The sequence below is a fragment of the Eptatretus burgeri genome, chromosome 14, assembly GCF_056783735.1.
Source record: "Eptatretus burgeri isolate ZD-2024b chromosome 14, Ebu_testis_v1, whole genome shotgun sequence".
NCBI classification, from domain to species: Eukaryota; Metazoa; Chordata; class Myxini; order Myxiniformes; family Myxinidae; genus Eptatretus; species Eptatretus burgeri.
In genome coordinates, this window is record NC_140974.1 from 26541647 (window position 1) to 26560418 (window position 18772).

The 18772-nt window shown below is 36.7% G+C and overlaps 1 protein-coding gene across 3 annotated transcripts in view; it reads right to left on the reverse strand.

Annotated features, from left to right (window-relative positions):
• LOC147012842 (dedicator of cytokinesis protein 9-like) overlaps nucleotides 1-18772 on the reverse strand; it is a 230821-nt gene that overhangs the window by 33330 nt on the left and 178719 nt on the right. For all 3 annotated transcript variants that reach the window (XR_015051080.1, XM_085854116.1, XM_085854117.1), the window contains exons 27-33: nucleotides 18622-18747; nucleotides 14858-14929; nucleotides 14596-14742; nucleotides 14225-14308; nucleotides 14020-14134; nucleotides 13670-13848; nucleotides 12525-12632 (exon numbers count right to left, since the gene is read on the reverse strand). Coding sequence is in view for 2 of the 3 variants with exons in the window: in XM_085854116.1 (XP_085710242.1) it covers nucleotides 12525-12632; nucleotides 13670-13848; nucleotides 14020-14134; nucleotides 14225-14308; nucleotides 14596-14742; nucleotides 14858-14929; nucleotides 18622-18747 (831 nt within the window). In the remaining variant the exon portion in view is untranslated. The remainder of the gene's footprint in view (nucleotides 1-12524; nucleotides 12633-13669; nucleotides 13849-14019; nucleotides 14135-14224; nucleotides 14309-14595; nucleotides 14743-14857; nucleotides 14930-18621; nucleotides 18748-18772) is intronic.

The window sequence follows — 18772 nt, forward strand, 5'->3', positions numbered from 1 at the left end:
AAAATATTTTAATTCGAACTGTGAATTCTGTATGACCTGGAGATAATATCAACACTTCTGTATCTTTTGGAATACACGGCCATTTTATTTGAGGATATATATTGTGATAAATCGCTTAATCTCACCAAGTCATTCGTGTCAGTTGGGCTTGGATAATTTTTTAATTTATAAGCATTTTTCATGTTAATATTTTTGGTTATATTATATTTATGTCGTTCACCCTGTGCCTTTGTGGAATAATTTGATTAATCAATATCCAGTTCTTGGGATACACCAAAGATAGAACCATCTTTACCAACATAAGTCATTTATATTAGATTAAAAATAATGTCATAAATTTTTTTATTTTTGTTGAGTTGAAATAACACATATAGACATAATTGACCACAACACTTGGAATTTAATTCGTGGACTTGAAATGTTTGATAAACACCATTCTGTAAGAATTTTATGACTTCAATAGGTGGTGGAAGACCAAAACTATCAAAATAATATTTGTCTTGACTATTAAAAATACAAACCCAATGAGAACCGTTCCCATTATTATCTTCTAAGTTCATAATAATATTCTTTGTATGTTTCAGCACATTTGTTAATTCATCTCTCATACAAATAACCACATTATGAATTTTTAATTTCTTACAATATTTGACAAGTTGTAAATTTGATGTTGAATTCTTTCCAAATTATTTAAACCACTCATCAATGCTCATTTATTTATAAGAAAGATATAATCCATTACCTCTTTTCGTTAATTTTACACCTGCTTGTGCTACAGAAGAAAGCATATCTCCAACTAACAATCTCGCTTTATCAGGCAGACCTTCAAGTTTTTCAGCAAAATCTACAATTACACCACTTCCACTAATTTGTTTCTCCAACTTTGTTATGTCTTTCCAATTCTTTTTGAGCCTGGAGTTGAGCCTTCCTTTCGTTGGCAGTTTTCACCGCTGTTGAAATACCACCCGTCAATGCTCCAACCGCACTTAAACCAGCAAATAAAGGAATTAGAAATGGGAGAAATCCTCCACTCATCTCTCTTATTGAATATTTTTTCAACATTGGTTTTGTCATTTTTAATTTTAAGTGAGCCAGTGTCATTCAAGATTTTAACCTGTTCTCTTGTGAGCAAAACATCAATTCTTACTGCTCCTTTTCTCTGAATTGTATTAACGTTAATCGGACAAGGCTTTTGATTTTGAACACAAGATGATAGTTTCTGAAGATTGATTTTATTAACATATACCCCAGTTGGTACTTTGCCACTCATTTATTTTACAAAAAATTATGTGAGACTAATCATCACACCATTATCTGCATTAATCTGCAATTCTGTTTCTTCCAAAAGCAAACAATATGTATCAACTTCTTCACTCTCTCCTCTTTCAATGTATAGGGAAGTATCCACTCGATTAGACTTTATAGTTTCCTTTTGAGCACTCAGGTCAAACGCATAGATTATATACAAACTTTTAAATGCTGTCATATCCAAAATAGGTTCTTTATTTCCATTACTTTCACACACCTTTTGGTAAGACTTGTATGTTTCAGCAAAATCATTTTTTCCCAATTAATTTCCAATCTATCTCGTGGATAAAATGTTCCATCTAGAGAAACGCGAAGTTGTTTCACCTTCACATTATCACTCAATGCATTATTCTTATCAGTCGCAGTGTCACCATCAGGCTTTTTAAAAATGATCCACAGATATCGTGGCTTTCCTTCCAGAACACCCAAATTCCACGTGTAAGTGGTTTGGTTGAGTTTAACGTGTTGACATCTTCTTTTGAGGTATGATACACTGAGTGGTTTCTTTGAGTTAAGACTTCTATTCAACATCTCTTCTGTTTTAGGATTAGGAGTATATTCACTAATATACCAACTCATTTCCTCAATTACAAATTTATTATGATCACCAAAAGCACTACCAACACCAAAAAGCAATCTATTTACATTATCATTCCTTTGTAGTTGAAATCTAATTTTAAGACCATACAGAACTTTATCATGATCACAAAATCCAAATATACCTTTAAGAGGAACTGCCACAGTAAAACTATTAACTGCTTTTGTATCATCATTATACGCTCCTTTCCTTTGAGTATATCCAGGGTCTGTGTTTGTTCCCGTTGACATATCATGAATAAAACCTTCGACAGACCCCTTTCCCATTCTATCACTGAATGTATAGAGTGTAAATTTCATCATTTCAGATACAGCAGAGACATAATCAACCGCTTCAACTTCTTGTGTTCCAATATACAAACGCACACTATCAAACATTTTCCAGAAGAAATAATTTACGAGTGTAGCGTTTGTGTTATTCCCAGCCTTAGTGAATTTAAATTTACACAACAAGAAACTTTCGGATAGATTCAAATAGGTTTGTTGATTATTTATTTCAAAACTTTTTGTACCATTCATATTCCAGTCTGTTCCAGTAATTGCATTTACCTTGAAGTAATCTTCTTTTTTAGTGGAGTTTGAGATAATAATAGTATCATCCAAATCATAGATACTATCAATTGCTTCCATACTTGTATTTATTTCGGAAAAAAGATGTTAAAACTTTTGAAACCCTGATGCAAGTATTCAAATTATTTTCTGTCGTTCTTGGGGGGACAACTGAGTTTTGCCTTTCTTAATTTCTTTTATTACTTGTAATTAATGAGATTCCTTCTGGGCATCTTTTATGCTCTTTACAGCACCTGCTACATTTCCCACAGCAGAAGCAGTTGAACCAATTGGGTCTTTATGTTTAAGAATAGTTGAACTAATACCCATTAGAGTATCAATTATCCCATCTCCTCTAAATTGATGTCCAACACCCCTTTGTCTCTTAGGTGTATAGTATCCTCCACCAAGATACATACCTTCACCCTTGTAGTACGGGGAAAGGAACATCCCATCCCCTGTAATTATTTTATATTTTCCAAATTAGTGTTTCCTCACAATAACCATCGTATTTATTTATTGGAAAACTTCACGTAGGTGAATTCTGATGGATATAACTTCTCCATTAAAAGAAATCATATGATTATCTTGGTCGGTTATCCTAAAATTTACTCTGTGTATGGTTTTTCCTGACACAGGGAGATAAACCAAATTTTTGGGTTCCATATTGAATTTATAACCAATTGGGGTTGAGTATGCACTGAATGAAAATATTGTATTTGTTTTTATTCCATAATTATAAGCACCATCAATCAAATCACAATGAATTAAAACCGAGTTTATTCCTGAGGATATTTGAATGACATTATCACTGTAAAACTTCCCATTAGTTTCAATCTTTTTTGAGGAGAAATCCAATAACTCTCTAAATGAATTATCAATTGTGAAATCAACCTTGTAGTTAATTTTAAGTTTAATCGTTGATTTTGAAGTATGTTTTTGAATGTCTATAACAATATTTTTTGGTTCATCACCCTGTTCTTTCATAAGACGAGCAATTTCGGAAGATATTTGAGAAATCTCATGTGCTCCGGGTGAGACTGTTATCGTTTTGTATCCACTTCCGGGATTATAACTAAACTTGTCATTTTTATCAGTTATATTAAATAAGGTATTGTACGTTTCCATGGACAATAAAGATGCCTCATATTCTTTTGTTGGGTCAAGTTGTAGTGGGTATGGGAATGAAGATGTGTGGTCGCTTGTTGTGAAATTAAAACTCAGGATTGTGCTTCTCATCTTATTTCATATGAGATAAAATGTCTTTATATTGAGATTTATTAATTATTTTCATGTTCATTTAATGGCTGATGCTTCATTAAAACAATTGTTATTTCCAGCCTTCTTACTACCTAACAACAATAACAGTCTATTAACTAATTGCGATGGGTCATTTGGAAGAAAACTAATACCTGAACCAAGGATACTTAAAGCCTGAATAATGTGTTTCTCCTTCTCATTTTTCTGACTTTTACCAGAAATACTAACCCTATAATTTAGAGTGTTCAGCAGATCAATATATACTCTATCATCATTATTTTTCATATCCAATGGTTTATCAATATACTTTGATTCATCCCTCACAGTTGAACCTTGTCTTCCATCTTTTGTGAGAAGAAACATTAATCTCGGAGTTAGCTTAAAAGGGGGTTGAGCAGAACCAAAGAACCTTAATTCATCATTAAATATCAATACCTTTTCTTGAACAAGATGAAATATTGCTGGTTGTTCTGTTGGAATGAGTCCTGTTTTGGTTTTTGAATCCGCTGAATATTCATTGTTTTGAAGAGCATTCACAATATAATCAGGGGGTCGATTAATCTCTTCAAGTTGTTGAAATAAACCTTCATCTTCATATTCTAATTCTCCTAAATGCTCTAATTCTTCCTCCGTCATTTGATCAAAATCTTTTAACATTTGAAGTTTTTTAGGAGTATATTCTACTGTGGGAACTATGGAAACATCTTTCATTTTTTCTTGGGAAGTTTTTAAAAGTGGTTTAAAAAATTTCTCTTGTTTTCTTTCAAATGCTTCTTCGCCCATTAGTTTCTGTCTGCATTTCTTCTTTATGTCTTCCTGTTGTTTTACAACTTTTGAAACCAACTCTTGATGTTCCTTAAATCTTCTTGCTTATTGCTTATTGCTTTCGCATCCATTTATTTATTGGAAAATATCATTTAATGAATTGTAAAGATCAACAGTGAAATTTTCCTTTTCTTCATCATTCAAGAAGATGTGTTCAAATAAATCCTTTTCTTTAAATATTTCATCAAATTCTTTATTAACATTAATACGAGTTGTAATTTCTTCTTCACTAATACTTGCATCTCTGCTTTTCATACGTTTGCGTTGAGTTTCTTCATCAACATCAAAACCGAATGATAAAATCTTCACTCCACTCAGATGTTTAATAATTTGTCTCGTTCCTTCTGGATTAGTTTCTAATATCCAAAGACCACCAGATTTTAGTTTCCTAAACTCACTCTTACAATGTGAATATTTTGTTGTACCAAGAGAAACCTCCTCAAATATTTGATCTTCATTCCTCAATCGCATATGTTCCTCCACTGAAATATAGTGATAATCTTCACTTTTTACTTCTCCAGGTCTTATAGCTCTAGTTGTTGTTCATACAATGCGTATCACGGGGTGTTTTTTAAGTAAATTTACAATATTCTCATTTGTACTACACAAGAACCTTGATTTATGAAAGTTTTTTTCCAGAAGCAGATTTACCCACAAGATTTATAATAATAGTTGTCATTTATATATGTAATTGTTTATAAAACAAAAAATATATCCCTTAATATCTCATCTTGTTTCACAACAATATATTTACATTTTTCAGTCGTGTGTTTCATGTAATCCCCAAATTCCTTTTTACTACATAATGTAGAACAATCGTCTCTCCAAAAATTGTATATATCTATTGAATTTAACCTGAATAAAATAAAAGTATTAGCATTGATTCTGATGGAACGACGAGGAAGTTGAAAGTATGATTGACTAAGATAAATACAATTACAAGAAGAATGTCTCCCTCTTGTGTAGTAGCTGTCCATTACCGTTTGGTTTCTCTCATTAACACAATCATCAAAGATAACGAGGTTCTTTTAAGATTTATCCAAATCTTGGGGAGATGGTATATCATCCGTATTATCACTAAGAATACAAGTTATCGGTTTTGATTTCTTTTTACATCTCTGTGTATCACAAAATAGTTGTATTATATCTTCAATGTTATAATCATTTAGGTTTTTTTGAAGTTTAAATAAACCGATTATATCTTCTTTTTGAAGACCAGCATTAAAACCTTGTGAGAGTAGTTGATACTCTGGTTGAAAACTCGACTTTGTGAAAATTATTAAATTATCATAATCTAAAAAGTTGGGAGTGAGGAGCATCTTTAAAAGTAAGCAGGTTTTTCCACATCCACTTGAACCAAGTATGAGACATCTTAATGAATTTGGGAGATTTTTATGGTTGTTAAATTTTTTCTTATTTTCCCAAATGGGTAAAAAATCATTCATTTATATATTTGGAAAACAGGTTATTTAATTTATTATTGGCTTTTTTAGAAACTGTATATGTTATCATAAGTTCAGGTTTAATTTCAAGATAATCCATTATTTTATTTATGCAATATCTTGTGTTGATATTTCCCTGAAAATCACATCCATGAATAATATATAACAACAATCCTTTGAACATTTTTCTAATACGTTCAGTTCCTTCCCTTGTAAGGAAAGGTGTGTTATCACCCTCATACTTTACATTCATTTCTCTAATCAATCTTGTATAGTAATTCATTTTTGGTGTAAATCTAAAAATTATTTTCCTTTTTATATTTTTTATTATCATTAATTAGAAGATAATCACAGAATATACATTGTTTATAGGCTTTTGACTCTGTGTTTAATCCCCGTCTTTCACACGCAGGACAATTCTCAAATTTGTCATATGGAGAATCAGGAAAGTCGAGCATATTTATAAAGTAAAACTTTACTTAAACTGAAATTCATCTATACTTTCAGTTGCATATTGACTCATATTTCATAATATTACCATCGATATCTATATACTTTTTTTCATGACCAGATTCAACGACAAAATTTTTATATTAAAGCTAATTTTAAAATGATCCTTAACTACTATTGAACGAAATGTCATTTCACCTGATATATTAACATCCTTTATTTCATCAGGATTTACATCTTTAGGGTTGTTGAAAAAAATACAAATTTCTCCTTGCATATTACAGATGGTCTTGTCTTTTCTTTCTAAAGCTTCATCCATAAGGTTTTTGTTTTTTGATACTTTTTCTTGTTTCATTGATTTTTCTAGTTTTGAATATATTACCAGAAGGAGAGGAGAAACTTTTGTTAGAGATACTTTAATTGATGTTCTACCAGGTATACTAAAAGCCTTTCCACTGAAGGAAATTGAAGAACTCATCATATCCACCATAATTGTTTTTATCCAATAGTTGTTATATTTATCTTTGTTCAATTTTACATCCTTGACATATTTCTCAGTATCTTTTACAAATGAAGAGATTGATTGAAACTTGTCTTTTCTGTCTTGAAACATTGTATTTATTAAGTGAAAAAGTTGGAGGATAAAATGGTTTTAAGCACAGATTCACCTGTAAAATAAACGAAATTTTCATCAAGAAAATTTTAGTTTAAGCAAAGTTTTATTATATAAATATGGTGAATACAACATACTGCGTTGTTTGTAATCACGAATATAAACATTATAGAAAACACCTCCGAACCAACAAACACACATTTAATCTATTTCATAAAATATCTCCTCTTGAGTTGGAAAGAAAACATTGTGATATCTGCTCAAAGGATGTTTTGAAGAGAAGTTATAATAGACATCTTCAATCACAAAAACACAAGAAAAATTAGTTTAAAGTAAAGGGAGACTATTATATTGAAAACACTGATGGGGCATTTAAAGGGCATATAAAAATAAGGATTTTTCAATTTGGAGAACCCGGTCCATCATCAATAGCTGAATCAATTGAAATAGTGAAACCTGATGTTGAAAAGGTTATTAAAAAGACATTAAAAGAAATGAAAACTTTAAAGTTTTAATTGGGAGTGAAAATGAATATGAAAAGACAAGATGAAGAACAAACTCCTTATATGAGAACAGATCTTCATTTTATAACATCATTTCAAGATTTTTTGAATAGTGGGGTTTATGAAGAACTATCAAGACAATAGGAGGATGTTGATAATACAGTGGTAGGAAGTGGATTCAATATTAAAAAAAATCATCTTTTTAGATATACACATTCTAAAATCAAACCCTCTTAAAGCTTCTTCTTATATTGAATTACCAAAAGAAATAAAACTAAAGAAGGCAGTTGTTAATATGAAGAACAATGATAATAAATGTTTTCTCTGGTCTGTTCTTGCTCACTTACATCCACCAAAATGTAATTCAGAAAGAGTAAAACAATATATGAAATATGAGAATACCTTGGACATTAAAGATTTTAAATTCCCAATGCCACTAACAGATATTCCTAAATTTGAGAAAAAGAATAATCTTTCTAGTAATGTATATGGATTAACGGATACAAACAACGTTCAAATATTAAAAATTTCAAACAACTATAAAAATGAAGAAACACACATTGATCTTTTATATTTTAGTGTTGGAAAGAATTCACATTACACAGACATCAATAATTTATCAAGATTAATCTCTTCTCAGGTATTCAGAACAGCAAACAAAATATATCCTTGTAAGCGATGTCTTAATTCATTTCATACAAAAGAACGATTAGAACAACATTCAAAATATTGTTGTAATCATAAATCAGCTGTAATTAGAATGACTAAACCTGGTGAAAAGATTTCTTTTGAAGATTATAATAAATCTATCATGCACCCATTTGTGATATATGCTGATTTTGAATATATCCTTAAAAAGATAAATACTGCTTCTCCTAATCCAAAAGAATCATATACAAATAAACAGCAAAAACATATTCCTTGTGGTTTCTGTTATTATATCAAATCATCTGTTGGAGAAAAGTATAATAAACTTGAACATTATAGTGGAAAAAAAGCTTCACAAGAGTTTGTAAAACGATTAGAAAAGGATTGTATAAGACGAACTAAATTAATGAAAGAAACAAATCTACCGATGAAATTAACCAAAGAAGAAAAATTAGAATTTAGAAAGAACAATATCTGTCATATTTGTGAGGAGGAAATTGAGGAGTCTAAAGTTAGGGATCATTGTCATCTTACTGGTAAATATAGAGGTCCCGCTCATTCCTGATGTAATCTTAATTATAAATTAACTTCTTTTATTCCAGTCTTTCTTCACAACAACGCCAACTATGATACACATCTATTTATAAATGAACTTTCAAAAACACCAGGGAATATTTCTGCCATAACAAACACAAGTCAAAAGTATATTTCATTTACAAAAATGATATTCACAAAACCTTTAACTCGTATTAGGTTTCTAGAATCTTACAAGTTTATGGGAACACCACTAGCATACCTCGCATCAAATCTAAGCTCCACGGGCTCTTTTCCAAATCTTAATTCATTCTTTCCAAAAGAGGAAATTCTCACTAAAGAGGAAATTCAGATTAAAGAGAGAATTCAAAGTAAAGAGGAAATTCTAATTAATGAGGAAATTAATGAAGAAATTCTAACTGAAGATGAAATTCGAATTATAAAGAAAATTCGAACAATGAATGAAATTCTAACTTAAGAGGAAATTCTGATTATAGATGAAATTCTGATTGAAGAGGGAATTCTAACTTGAGAAGAAATTCAAACAAGGAATGAAATTCAAAGTAAAGAGAAAATTCTTTCAAGTAAGGGAATTTATCCTGATGATTATATGGATTCATTTATGAGATTTCAAGAAACACAACTTCCTTCAAAAGAAAGTTTCAATAATAACCTTTATGAAGAAGAGATAAGTGATAAGGAATATAAACACGCACAAGAAATATGGAAAATATTTAAGATAAAGAACCTTGGAGAATATCATGATTTGTGTCTAAAAACAGATGTTTTATTGTTAGCTGATGTGTTTGAAGCTTTTAGATCACTCTGTCATAATAAAAATTGTTATGGATTAGATCCTGCCCACTATTTCACAGCTCCTGGTTTAGCTTGGAGTGCAATGTTGAAAATGACAAAACAAGATATAGATTTAATCAGTGATGTAGATATGCTTTTGATGATTGAGAAGTCTAAGAGAGGTGGAATATCACAAGTATGTTCAAAAAGATATGCGAAAGCAAATAATAAATATCTTCCAAATTATGATAGTGAAAAAGATAGTAATTATTTGATGTATTTTGATGCTAATAATTTGTATGGATGAGCAATGTCTCAATCTCTGCCTTATGGTAAATTAGAGTGGGTGGAAGAAAAGGATTATGAAAAGGCTTTGATGAACATTGTTATTTCTTCTCAAGAGGAATTGAATGAGGAAGAAGAAGGTTATTATTTTGAAGTTGATTTGAGGTACCCGAGTGATCTTCATAATAAGCATAAAGACCTTCCTTTTGCATGTGAGAAAGAAACCCCAAAGAAAGAATGGTTCAGTGATTATCATAAAAGTTTTAATATTAAAGGCAAATCAACAGAAAAGTTATTAACAACATTCCATGATAAAGAGGGATATGTTTTGCATCAGAGAAGCTTAAAACAGTTTTTGAGAGAAGGATTGAGAGTAGCTAAAATTCATAGAGTTTTAAAATTTAAACAAAGTCCTTAGATGAAAAAGCATATTCAATTCAATACAGATATGAGAGCAAATACAAAAGTAAAATTTGAAGGGGACTTTTATAAATTAATGAATAATGCTGTATTAGGAAAGACTATGGAAAATGTTAGAAACAGGCAAAACATTAGATTCGCAACATCTTGGAAAGAAGCTTCGAGATTGATTAATAAACCAAGTTTTGAGAGAGAAGAGGTTTTTTCAGAGAACTTTTCTGCTATTCATATGAAAAAGGAAAGTATTGTAATGGATAAACCAATTTATATTGGAACAGCAGTTCTTGATTTATCAAAGATATTGATGTATGATTATTTGTATAATGACTTCAAGAAAGAGTATGGTGAAAATGCTTCATTGTTGTATATGGATACTGATAGTTTTATCCGAGATATAAAAATTGATGATGTTTATGAAGATATGAAGAAAAATATTGGAGTATATGATACAAGTAATTTCAGCAAGAAGAGTGAGTTATTTTCCAAAAAGAATGAAAAGGTTATTGGTAAGTTTAAGGATGAGTTGGGTGGAAAAGTAATGAGTGAGTTTATTGGATTGAGAGCAAAGGCATATGCTTATAAATATGGTGATCAGATTGATAAGAGGTTAAAGGGAATAAAGAAATATGTAATTAAGAAATCAATAACTTTTAGAAATTATTATAATTGTTTGATGAATAAGAAAGAAGAATATAGGAAAATGAATACAATATGAAGTTATAAACATAACATATATAGTGAAGAAGTAAATAAAAAGGCATTAGGAGCCTTTGATGATAAGTGATTTATTTTAGATAATGGAATAGATTGTGTTCCATATGGATATTGTATGATAAAGTGTATAAAATAGATTGTGTTTTCACGATGGGAAGATGGGTTAGGGTTTTTTAAGGGCTACCGCTGCGTTTTTTCGCAATATATAAATGGTCAAACCAAGTATTAATCAAACTAAAGAGTGGAGAAAATCTCAGTCTTGGTATATAAATGGAAAACATAATGAATGTGAAAAATATCAAATAAGTCTTATTGAAAAAATAACTAAAACAAAGGTAAATAAAACAAATAAGCGAATCAATTTAAAAACTAGTTAGTTAGAGGATGTAAAGAAAAAAATGAATATCCTTGAATGGACTGAAAACTTTGATGGTTATCAATTGAACAATGAAAAAACAATTTACTATCATCTCAAAATGATATGTGGCTCAGGAGGTGGTCAAACAAGAGCATTAAGAGAAGTTTATCATTTCGTAATGGCACAAAAGGGGTATCTTAAAAAATATAAAGATTCAAATGTTTTGTTTTTAAATATTTTAGATGGGGATTATTGTGCAAAGAAAATTAAACTATTGAAGGAATTTGAGAATGAACAAATCTTTGTGAGCTAAACAATATGCATTGGTTATTTGTAAAAGAGTGTCCCGAGGCTTAGACGTTTCAGATGTTTCTTTGGAATCACCTTTAACAAATCACATTACTACTTTACTACTTGAACAAATCTTTATCTTATTGCATTGGTTATTTGAAAAAAAGTGTCCCTAGGTTAAAAGGGGAGACAAATAAATATACCTTGAGATAAAAAGGGGGTTTACTTTTTAGGAAAAAAAAATGAATCGCTGAAAATCCCCCATTCATTTACATGGGGAAAAGTGAGCCAGAATCAGTATATTCACCCTACTGTCAGCATGATTGTGTCGGCTTGATGGGCATAACGGCCTCCTCCTGCATTAAAGCTCGTTGCATTTCCTTGTAATTTTGATGCACTTATCTGGGTTTTTATGTCCACTGATCCTTCTAAACTTTTAATACGAGTTCCTTGCAAGGAACTTCAATGCAGGAGGAGGCCGTTAGGCCCATCAAGACTGTGCAGTGGTTGCCAACCTATGTTTGTATCTGTGCTCTAACCTGTTTAAATTGCTAAGCGTCACACAAGGAAGCAGCACGTACCATTTCTAAAGTCTTTGGTATGACTCGATTGGGGTTTCTGGGGTTTGAACCACAGACCTCCGAGATTCAGAGCGGACGCTCAAACCATTATCCCACCCGTCTGGAAATTCTTCTTCATTCACATTCCCATCCATATAGCCACAACTACTTTCATTTCCACAAACTACCTATCTTTCTTTGTGGCATTTTGTAGCTTGGAACGCTTCCTTACAGCAGATATCTTCATCCTTCTCACATATCCATCACTCAGCTTTTCCCTCAAAACACCTTCAACGTGAGCTGTTAGTGCATACATGGGATGCTGTTCATCCTAACTGCAATTGACGGCAGGTACCATGTAATCACCCTCACCAGGTTGTCTTGCTGCAGTCCAACAGACATTGAGATGATGCTATGGGCACATTCTTGGATGAGTGAGAGCAGAGGCAGGTAGAGTGTGGCAACACGCTTCTGCCTGTCCTGGGGGGAAATATAGATGAATACATTATACGGCTTTCTATCGTCTCACATTCTGTACACACACAACTGAGTGATTGAATTCTCAAGGTGTGATAACACAGAATATGTTCGTCCAAAGTAAATCTGAGGTTTTGATAGCTGAGGCTTGCGTGAAAGGGTTAGTTGAAATGTAAAATCCTAAGAGTGCTAGTTTATTTAGTTATTTGCGAAAATGTATTTCATTTCTCCAATAGAGCTGACACTGTGAAGGACAACTTCAAAATTGATTTTATTGAAAGGTGGAATAAACTGGTGCAAATTAATGATTGGATCACAGTGCCCCATGAACACCGCCCTGCCCGGCGTAACACGTGTCCAGTGCGTGCTTGATTGGGTCACAGTGCCTTGTTAACACCGACCTGACCGGCGTAACGTGTGTCCAGTGCGTGCTTGATTGGGTCACAGTGCCTTGTTAACACCGACCTGACCGGCGTAACGCGTGTCCAGTGCGTGCTTGATTGGGTCACAGTGCCTTGTTAACACCGCCCTGCCCGGCATAACGCGTGTCCATTGCGTACTTGATTGGGTCACAGTGCCTTGTTAACACCGACCTGCCCGGCAGAACACGTGTCCAGTGCGTGCTTGATTGGGTCACAGTGCCTTGTTAACACTGACCTGACCGGCGTAACCGGTGTCCAGTACGTGCTTGATTGGGTCACAGTGCCTTGTTAACACCGACCTGCCCGGCGTAACACGTGTCCCATACGTGCTTGATTGGGTCAGAGTGCCCCGTTAACACTGACCTGACCAGCGTAACATTTGTCCAGTACGTGCTTGATTGGGCTACATTGCCTTGTTAACACCGACCGGACCGGTGTGACATGTGTCCACAGTGCGTGCTTGATTGGGCTACATTGCCTTGTGAACACCGACCGGACCGGTGTAACATGTGTCCAGTGCGTGCTTGATTGTGCTACATTGCCTTAACACCGACCGGACTGGTGTAACATGTGTCCAGTGCGTGCTTGATTGGTTCACATTGCCCCGTTAACACCGACCTGACCAGCGTAACGGGTGTCCAGTGCGTGCTTAGTGATAAGCCCACGTAATGTGCTGATGGCAGGATGCCGGAGTTCGGTTGAGCCCTCGCAAAGCGCGACACCGAGCTCCCGAAGAATCAAACCCACGGGGAAGTGACGTCTGCAAAACGCTTCGTTCACCCGCATGTGCCAGCATGCTGTGCAAAGTAAATAAACAAACAAACATCGAAGCAATGGCAACAACAACGACATTTGAACGAACATCTTCACTGTGCTCGTGATTGATAGGTAACTGGGTCCATGACACAAAGAGATCATTAACCATGGCCCTGGGTGTGGGAAGAGGAAGAGTAAGACGGGTTGTTTACTGTTCTGTGCCATTGCTTGTTCTTTTGGCATCGGTAGAAGTGGGAGGTTGAGTGGCACAAAATGCTCATAATTCCCCAGTGTTTGCAGGACCTCAAACTTCATTTCCATCAATGTCTGTGAAAAAAGTGCATCATGTTTGAGATGACAAGGGCATTAATAAGATGTTTCTCTCTTCCAGAATTGAATTGGAAAACAACATCTCACCTTGTTGTCAGGATGAGAAAATGTGTTGGCGTAGTTGTTGAAGAGGCAGAAAACAAAACCTCTGTCCATGAGTGAAAAGCAGTGCTGTCGGTACAAGATCGAAAACAATCAACAATATTCATTTGGTCTCTGTGATGTACATCTTAATCACTGTCAAACTCTCTGTCTGTCTGTCTGTCTGTCTGTCTGTCTGTCTGTCTGTCTGTCTGTCTCTCTCTCTCTCTCTCTCTCTCTCTCTCTCTCTCTGTCTGTCTGTCTGTCTGTCTCTCTGTCTCTCTCTCTCTCTCTCTCTCTCTCTCTCTCTCTCTCTCTCTCTCTCTCTCTCTCTCTCTCTCTCTCTCTCTCTCTCTCTCTCTCTGTGTTTCTCTCACCGTGAGGAATGTAGCCACGCTGCGATTGGCGAGCCGTGCTTCCTCGGGTCCTTCTCGTTGTCTCTGTATTACCCTTCGTGCTGCATTTGAAATGCCAGCTTTCAAGGCCTCATGTACGGATGCTGGAAACCTCTGCCCACGAGGAACCTGGAGGATGAAAATTAAATGTTTAAATATAAAACAATTAAAACACGTCCTGAACTTGGCTGAAAGAGCTTGGCCAGCAAGCTGATGTATGCTCATATAATGGGAGGAAACTCACCGAATCGAGTCCTGTCTGCACCAGGTACTGCACCATCGATTTGTGAATTAGCTCATAGAAAAACCATAAATGCTGCAAGTCATAGTGTCAGAGTGTTACAATGTGAAGTGAAGGAACAATAACAATATATTAATCATCATCATCAGCATCATCATGACTTTGACACAATCCCATATTTCATCATCTGCTCAATAAGGTCCCCTTAACAGCTGTGAGGGTGAATAATCCTTCAAAGGACAAGGCACTCATACTAACTGATAATATGCCTTGCTATTAGGATTAGGGTGAAGGTGAACTGAACCCCAACCCAAACACCAGGTGGACTATTTATAGGGTCGGGTCTGGAGACAAACTCAGCGTACTGTAGAGAGCTCAAAAGAGAGTACATCACCGATGAAGTATCATGTGATCTCCTGAGAAGCTACTGATGAGGTAAATCTGTATATTGTTACGGTTGTGGAAATTCACAGAGCATCATATTGGTCCTTAGATCAGTTATGTCGATAAGTCTGTGTTCAGATAGATTTCCCCACCGATGTTTAACGGGCAATTATTCGTGTGCAGGGCTGTGATCTTTGAGGTAGCCATTTTTCTTTACTACCTTTATTTTGGACCAACCGCTTCACAACAACCACATCCACCACCAACATTGCTCTCATCAACCGCTTCACAACAACCACCTCCACTACCAACCTCACTCTCATCAACCATCGCCACAACGACCACCACATCCCCTCACAACCTACGCAACAATGAACAGCAACGCCTCACCGTCATCTCCATTGCGCCGCCATCTTTGCACCAGCCACGGCGAATTCACCCACGTCCGCTCTCCTTCGTTGGCACCAGGGTCAATGATCTCTGCCACGTCCGCTCACTCCGAGCTTCGCCTCGAAATCAGATCAAAAGATCGAAGGGGGCGGAGCCAGCGGGGGGTCAGAGGTGAGGGATCAGAGATCGAACCTCGCCTCACGGATCCCATATAAAGGCGCGCAGAGACGCTAAGCGGGGAGTTGTGAGGAGTTGGGAGCAGTTTTGCGAGGCCGCATTGGGAGCTGGATCAGCCTGTAGTCTGTAGACGGATGGGAGCTGGAGAGAGCAGAGCCTGGAGCGTAGCCTGCTGTGCCGAGCTGTGGGTCGCTGGGAAGAGGCCGGAGAGGAGTCGCCAACCAGCGGCATAACGGTCCGAGGTAATCGGGCCCCGGAACAGTCCAAACGAAGTGGAGGAACGGACGCGCTCTTAAGAGAGCATCAACTCTAAAAGAGCAAAGGCCCATTCGTTCCTCAGAGGCATTGTCGACGAGGCCTGATCGATCGGGCCACTCGACGAGGCCTGGGCCGTGCCATGGTCACGCCAGCTCCCATGTGGACAGGACGCCAAGGAGCACCCAGCGAGTCGCCACGAAGGCGGCAGGTAACCAGCGCGGCCTCTCGGAGCTCCTTCGGTCTCCCAAGCTCTGAGAAACATTAAAGGCTTACGAGCCCGGGCCTTTTCTTTCTGGGGTTTTGAATGAACGTTGTGGCGCCATGTCTTTAAGTAGAACTGTTAAGTGCATGTAAATAAATAATAATAGACGGTTGTAGTTCTTCTTGCACGTGTTTTGTCCCATACGTGTATTGGTTGCATATACGACTGCATGATTGTATACGTGCATTGGTTGCATACATGACTGCATATGTGTTGATTTATAAATAAATGTCCTTGTGTGAATGTTAATCCGTTTGTCGCGTCCTTTTCCTTCAAATTGAACTGCCGTATTGAGTTCGGGATATAGCTGGCTTTTTAATAGCCGATTAAGTGATCGGGTCCAACGGGGCTGCGTGATAAATACACCGCTCGGTATCCGCAGAACGGAGCGAGCTGCGTACGTGGCTCGTTTCCAAGCAGCTCCCGTTGAGGTACAACCTCTCGGTAACCTTCCCGCACGAATAATTAGGTAAATCGAGAGTTCGGCGATCGGACCCTGTAGCGTGCGGGTGGAGTACTGACAAGGCTGTGGTGTGCATTAAAAACATACCTGTAGCTGGATTCCGGCGTTTGATCCGGAAGGCTGCGACTGGATTGCTCGTCCGGTGGGATTCGGCTAAAAGCGGCTGTCCGCATGCTGGCGGGCGGAAATCTGTTACAATATTTTCCTTTTTGAGACTTTTTGCGATGTACACCTTTGCCTCATGTGTTTTACTTATTGTTTTTTTGTATACCTTGTCAAGGCTCGTATGAGAGCCAACACACAATGCATATCAAGGGGGACATGAGACAAGAGGGGTGGGAGTGGGAAGGACAAAACAGTGGGGAACAGAGACATTAGGAGATCTGTGGAAGGGAGAGGGATGGGGCGGGGAACATGGGGAATACAAGATGGACATTACAGGGACTTTCAGAAGGGAATTTGAAGGAGGTGAGTTTAGAGTGGGTTAACGGGGGTATAAAAGATTGAGGATTTGGATGGGGGACGATAAGAGGTGGTGGTGAACAGTCGTTTTGAAGGCCTGGAGGGAATAATGGGATTGAACAGAGTGAGGGAGTTTATTCCAAAGGCAGGAAAAAAGAGGAATGGAACTGAAAGAGTGAAGGTGAGCAGTGATTCGTGATTTTGGTAGTTTTACCAGAAGGGGGTTGTTGGCGGACCTTGAGCACCCTGCGGGAATATGAGGGAGACATATCGCAGACAGAGCAGGGGGGGGCGAGACCGGAGAGGAGACTGTTGAAGACAGAAAAACCACCGACCTGCCTGTGGTGAGAGAGTGAGAGGCCCAAAGACTCAGCCTCATCTTGGGAGATGCCAATGATCCGAAATGCCTTGGTTTCCACAGCGGGAAGCCGAGAAAGGTGAGAGGCAGGAGCACCAGCCCAGAGGGGAGAGCAGTACTCCATCAGGTTGCGGACGAAAGCTTTGTATGTGGTCAGGAGCTCAGGTGGGCCAAGGAAGGACTTTGCATGACAGAGGATTCCCAGTTGGCGATTGGCTCTGGAGACCAGGTTGGAAATGTGGCTTTCCCAGGAAAGATCATGGCAGATAGTGAGACCCAGAATCTTGAATGGAAGGACTTCTTCCAGAGGATTGTTGAGAAAGTCGATGGCGGGGGGGGGGGAGGGGATTTTCAGACAGTCCTTTCAGAGAGACATCGTGAGAGTGTGAGATTTGTCAGGATTGAATGACATGTTCCACGTGTTGGACCAGTTTGTGAATTTACCCAGATCTGCAGAGAGCGAAGAAGCTGCTGCTTGCCAGTCTAAGGGATAACAGATGGTGCGGCAGTGGGTGGAGTCATCAGGAAAGAGATAAAGAGGATTTTTCAGAGTCGGAGAGATCATTGATGAAAAAAAATGATGAAAATACTTTCTCCGCGTGTGAAAGTTCGACATGGTGAGTTTAAGAGGACATAAAATTACATTTGCATCGTCTGTTCAACAATCAAATACTATGGAATCTGACTCACTCACTTGGATTTCTAGTCCTTATTAGGACTAGAATTTTTCTAGTCCCCCCCACCCCTCCCAAAAAAAACCACTACTAAATATAATCCGATTTGATTTCGTCGGAAATTCATTGTTCTTTCAGTATTTGCCTTCTTAGTTACACACCAGGAAGATATGTTCACATCTACTTGAACATACAGGTATTTCACATTTATAGCCAGGTATTATTCCAAAAAGACACTTTTTGTGATGTACTGTTCAATGGGTTCGTATATTAATGTAAGCAAAGCATAAGGAAGAAGTATGGTACTGCAATGGATGGTCATTTTACAGGTAAACATACCTTCAGAAGCTTTTCAACAAAAGAGGAGTCAAACGTGGGATCCAGTAAGATCACCAAGGCCTTGGCCAGTGCCTCGTGCGTCGTTCTATCCGTTGCCTGATCCCGAACTTCGATCTTAAAAATACGCTGTGGAGGCGAATTGACAAATTGA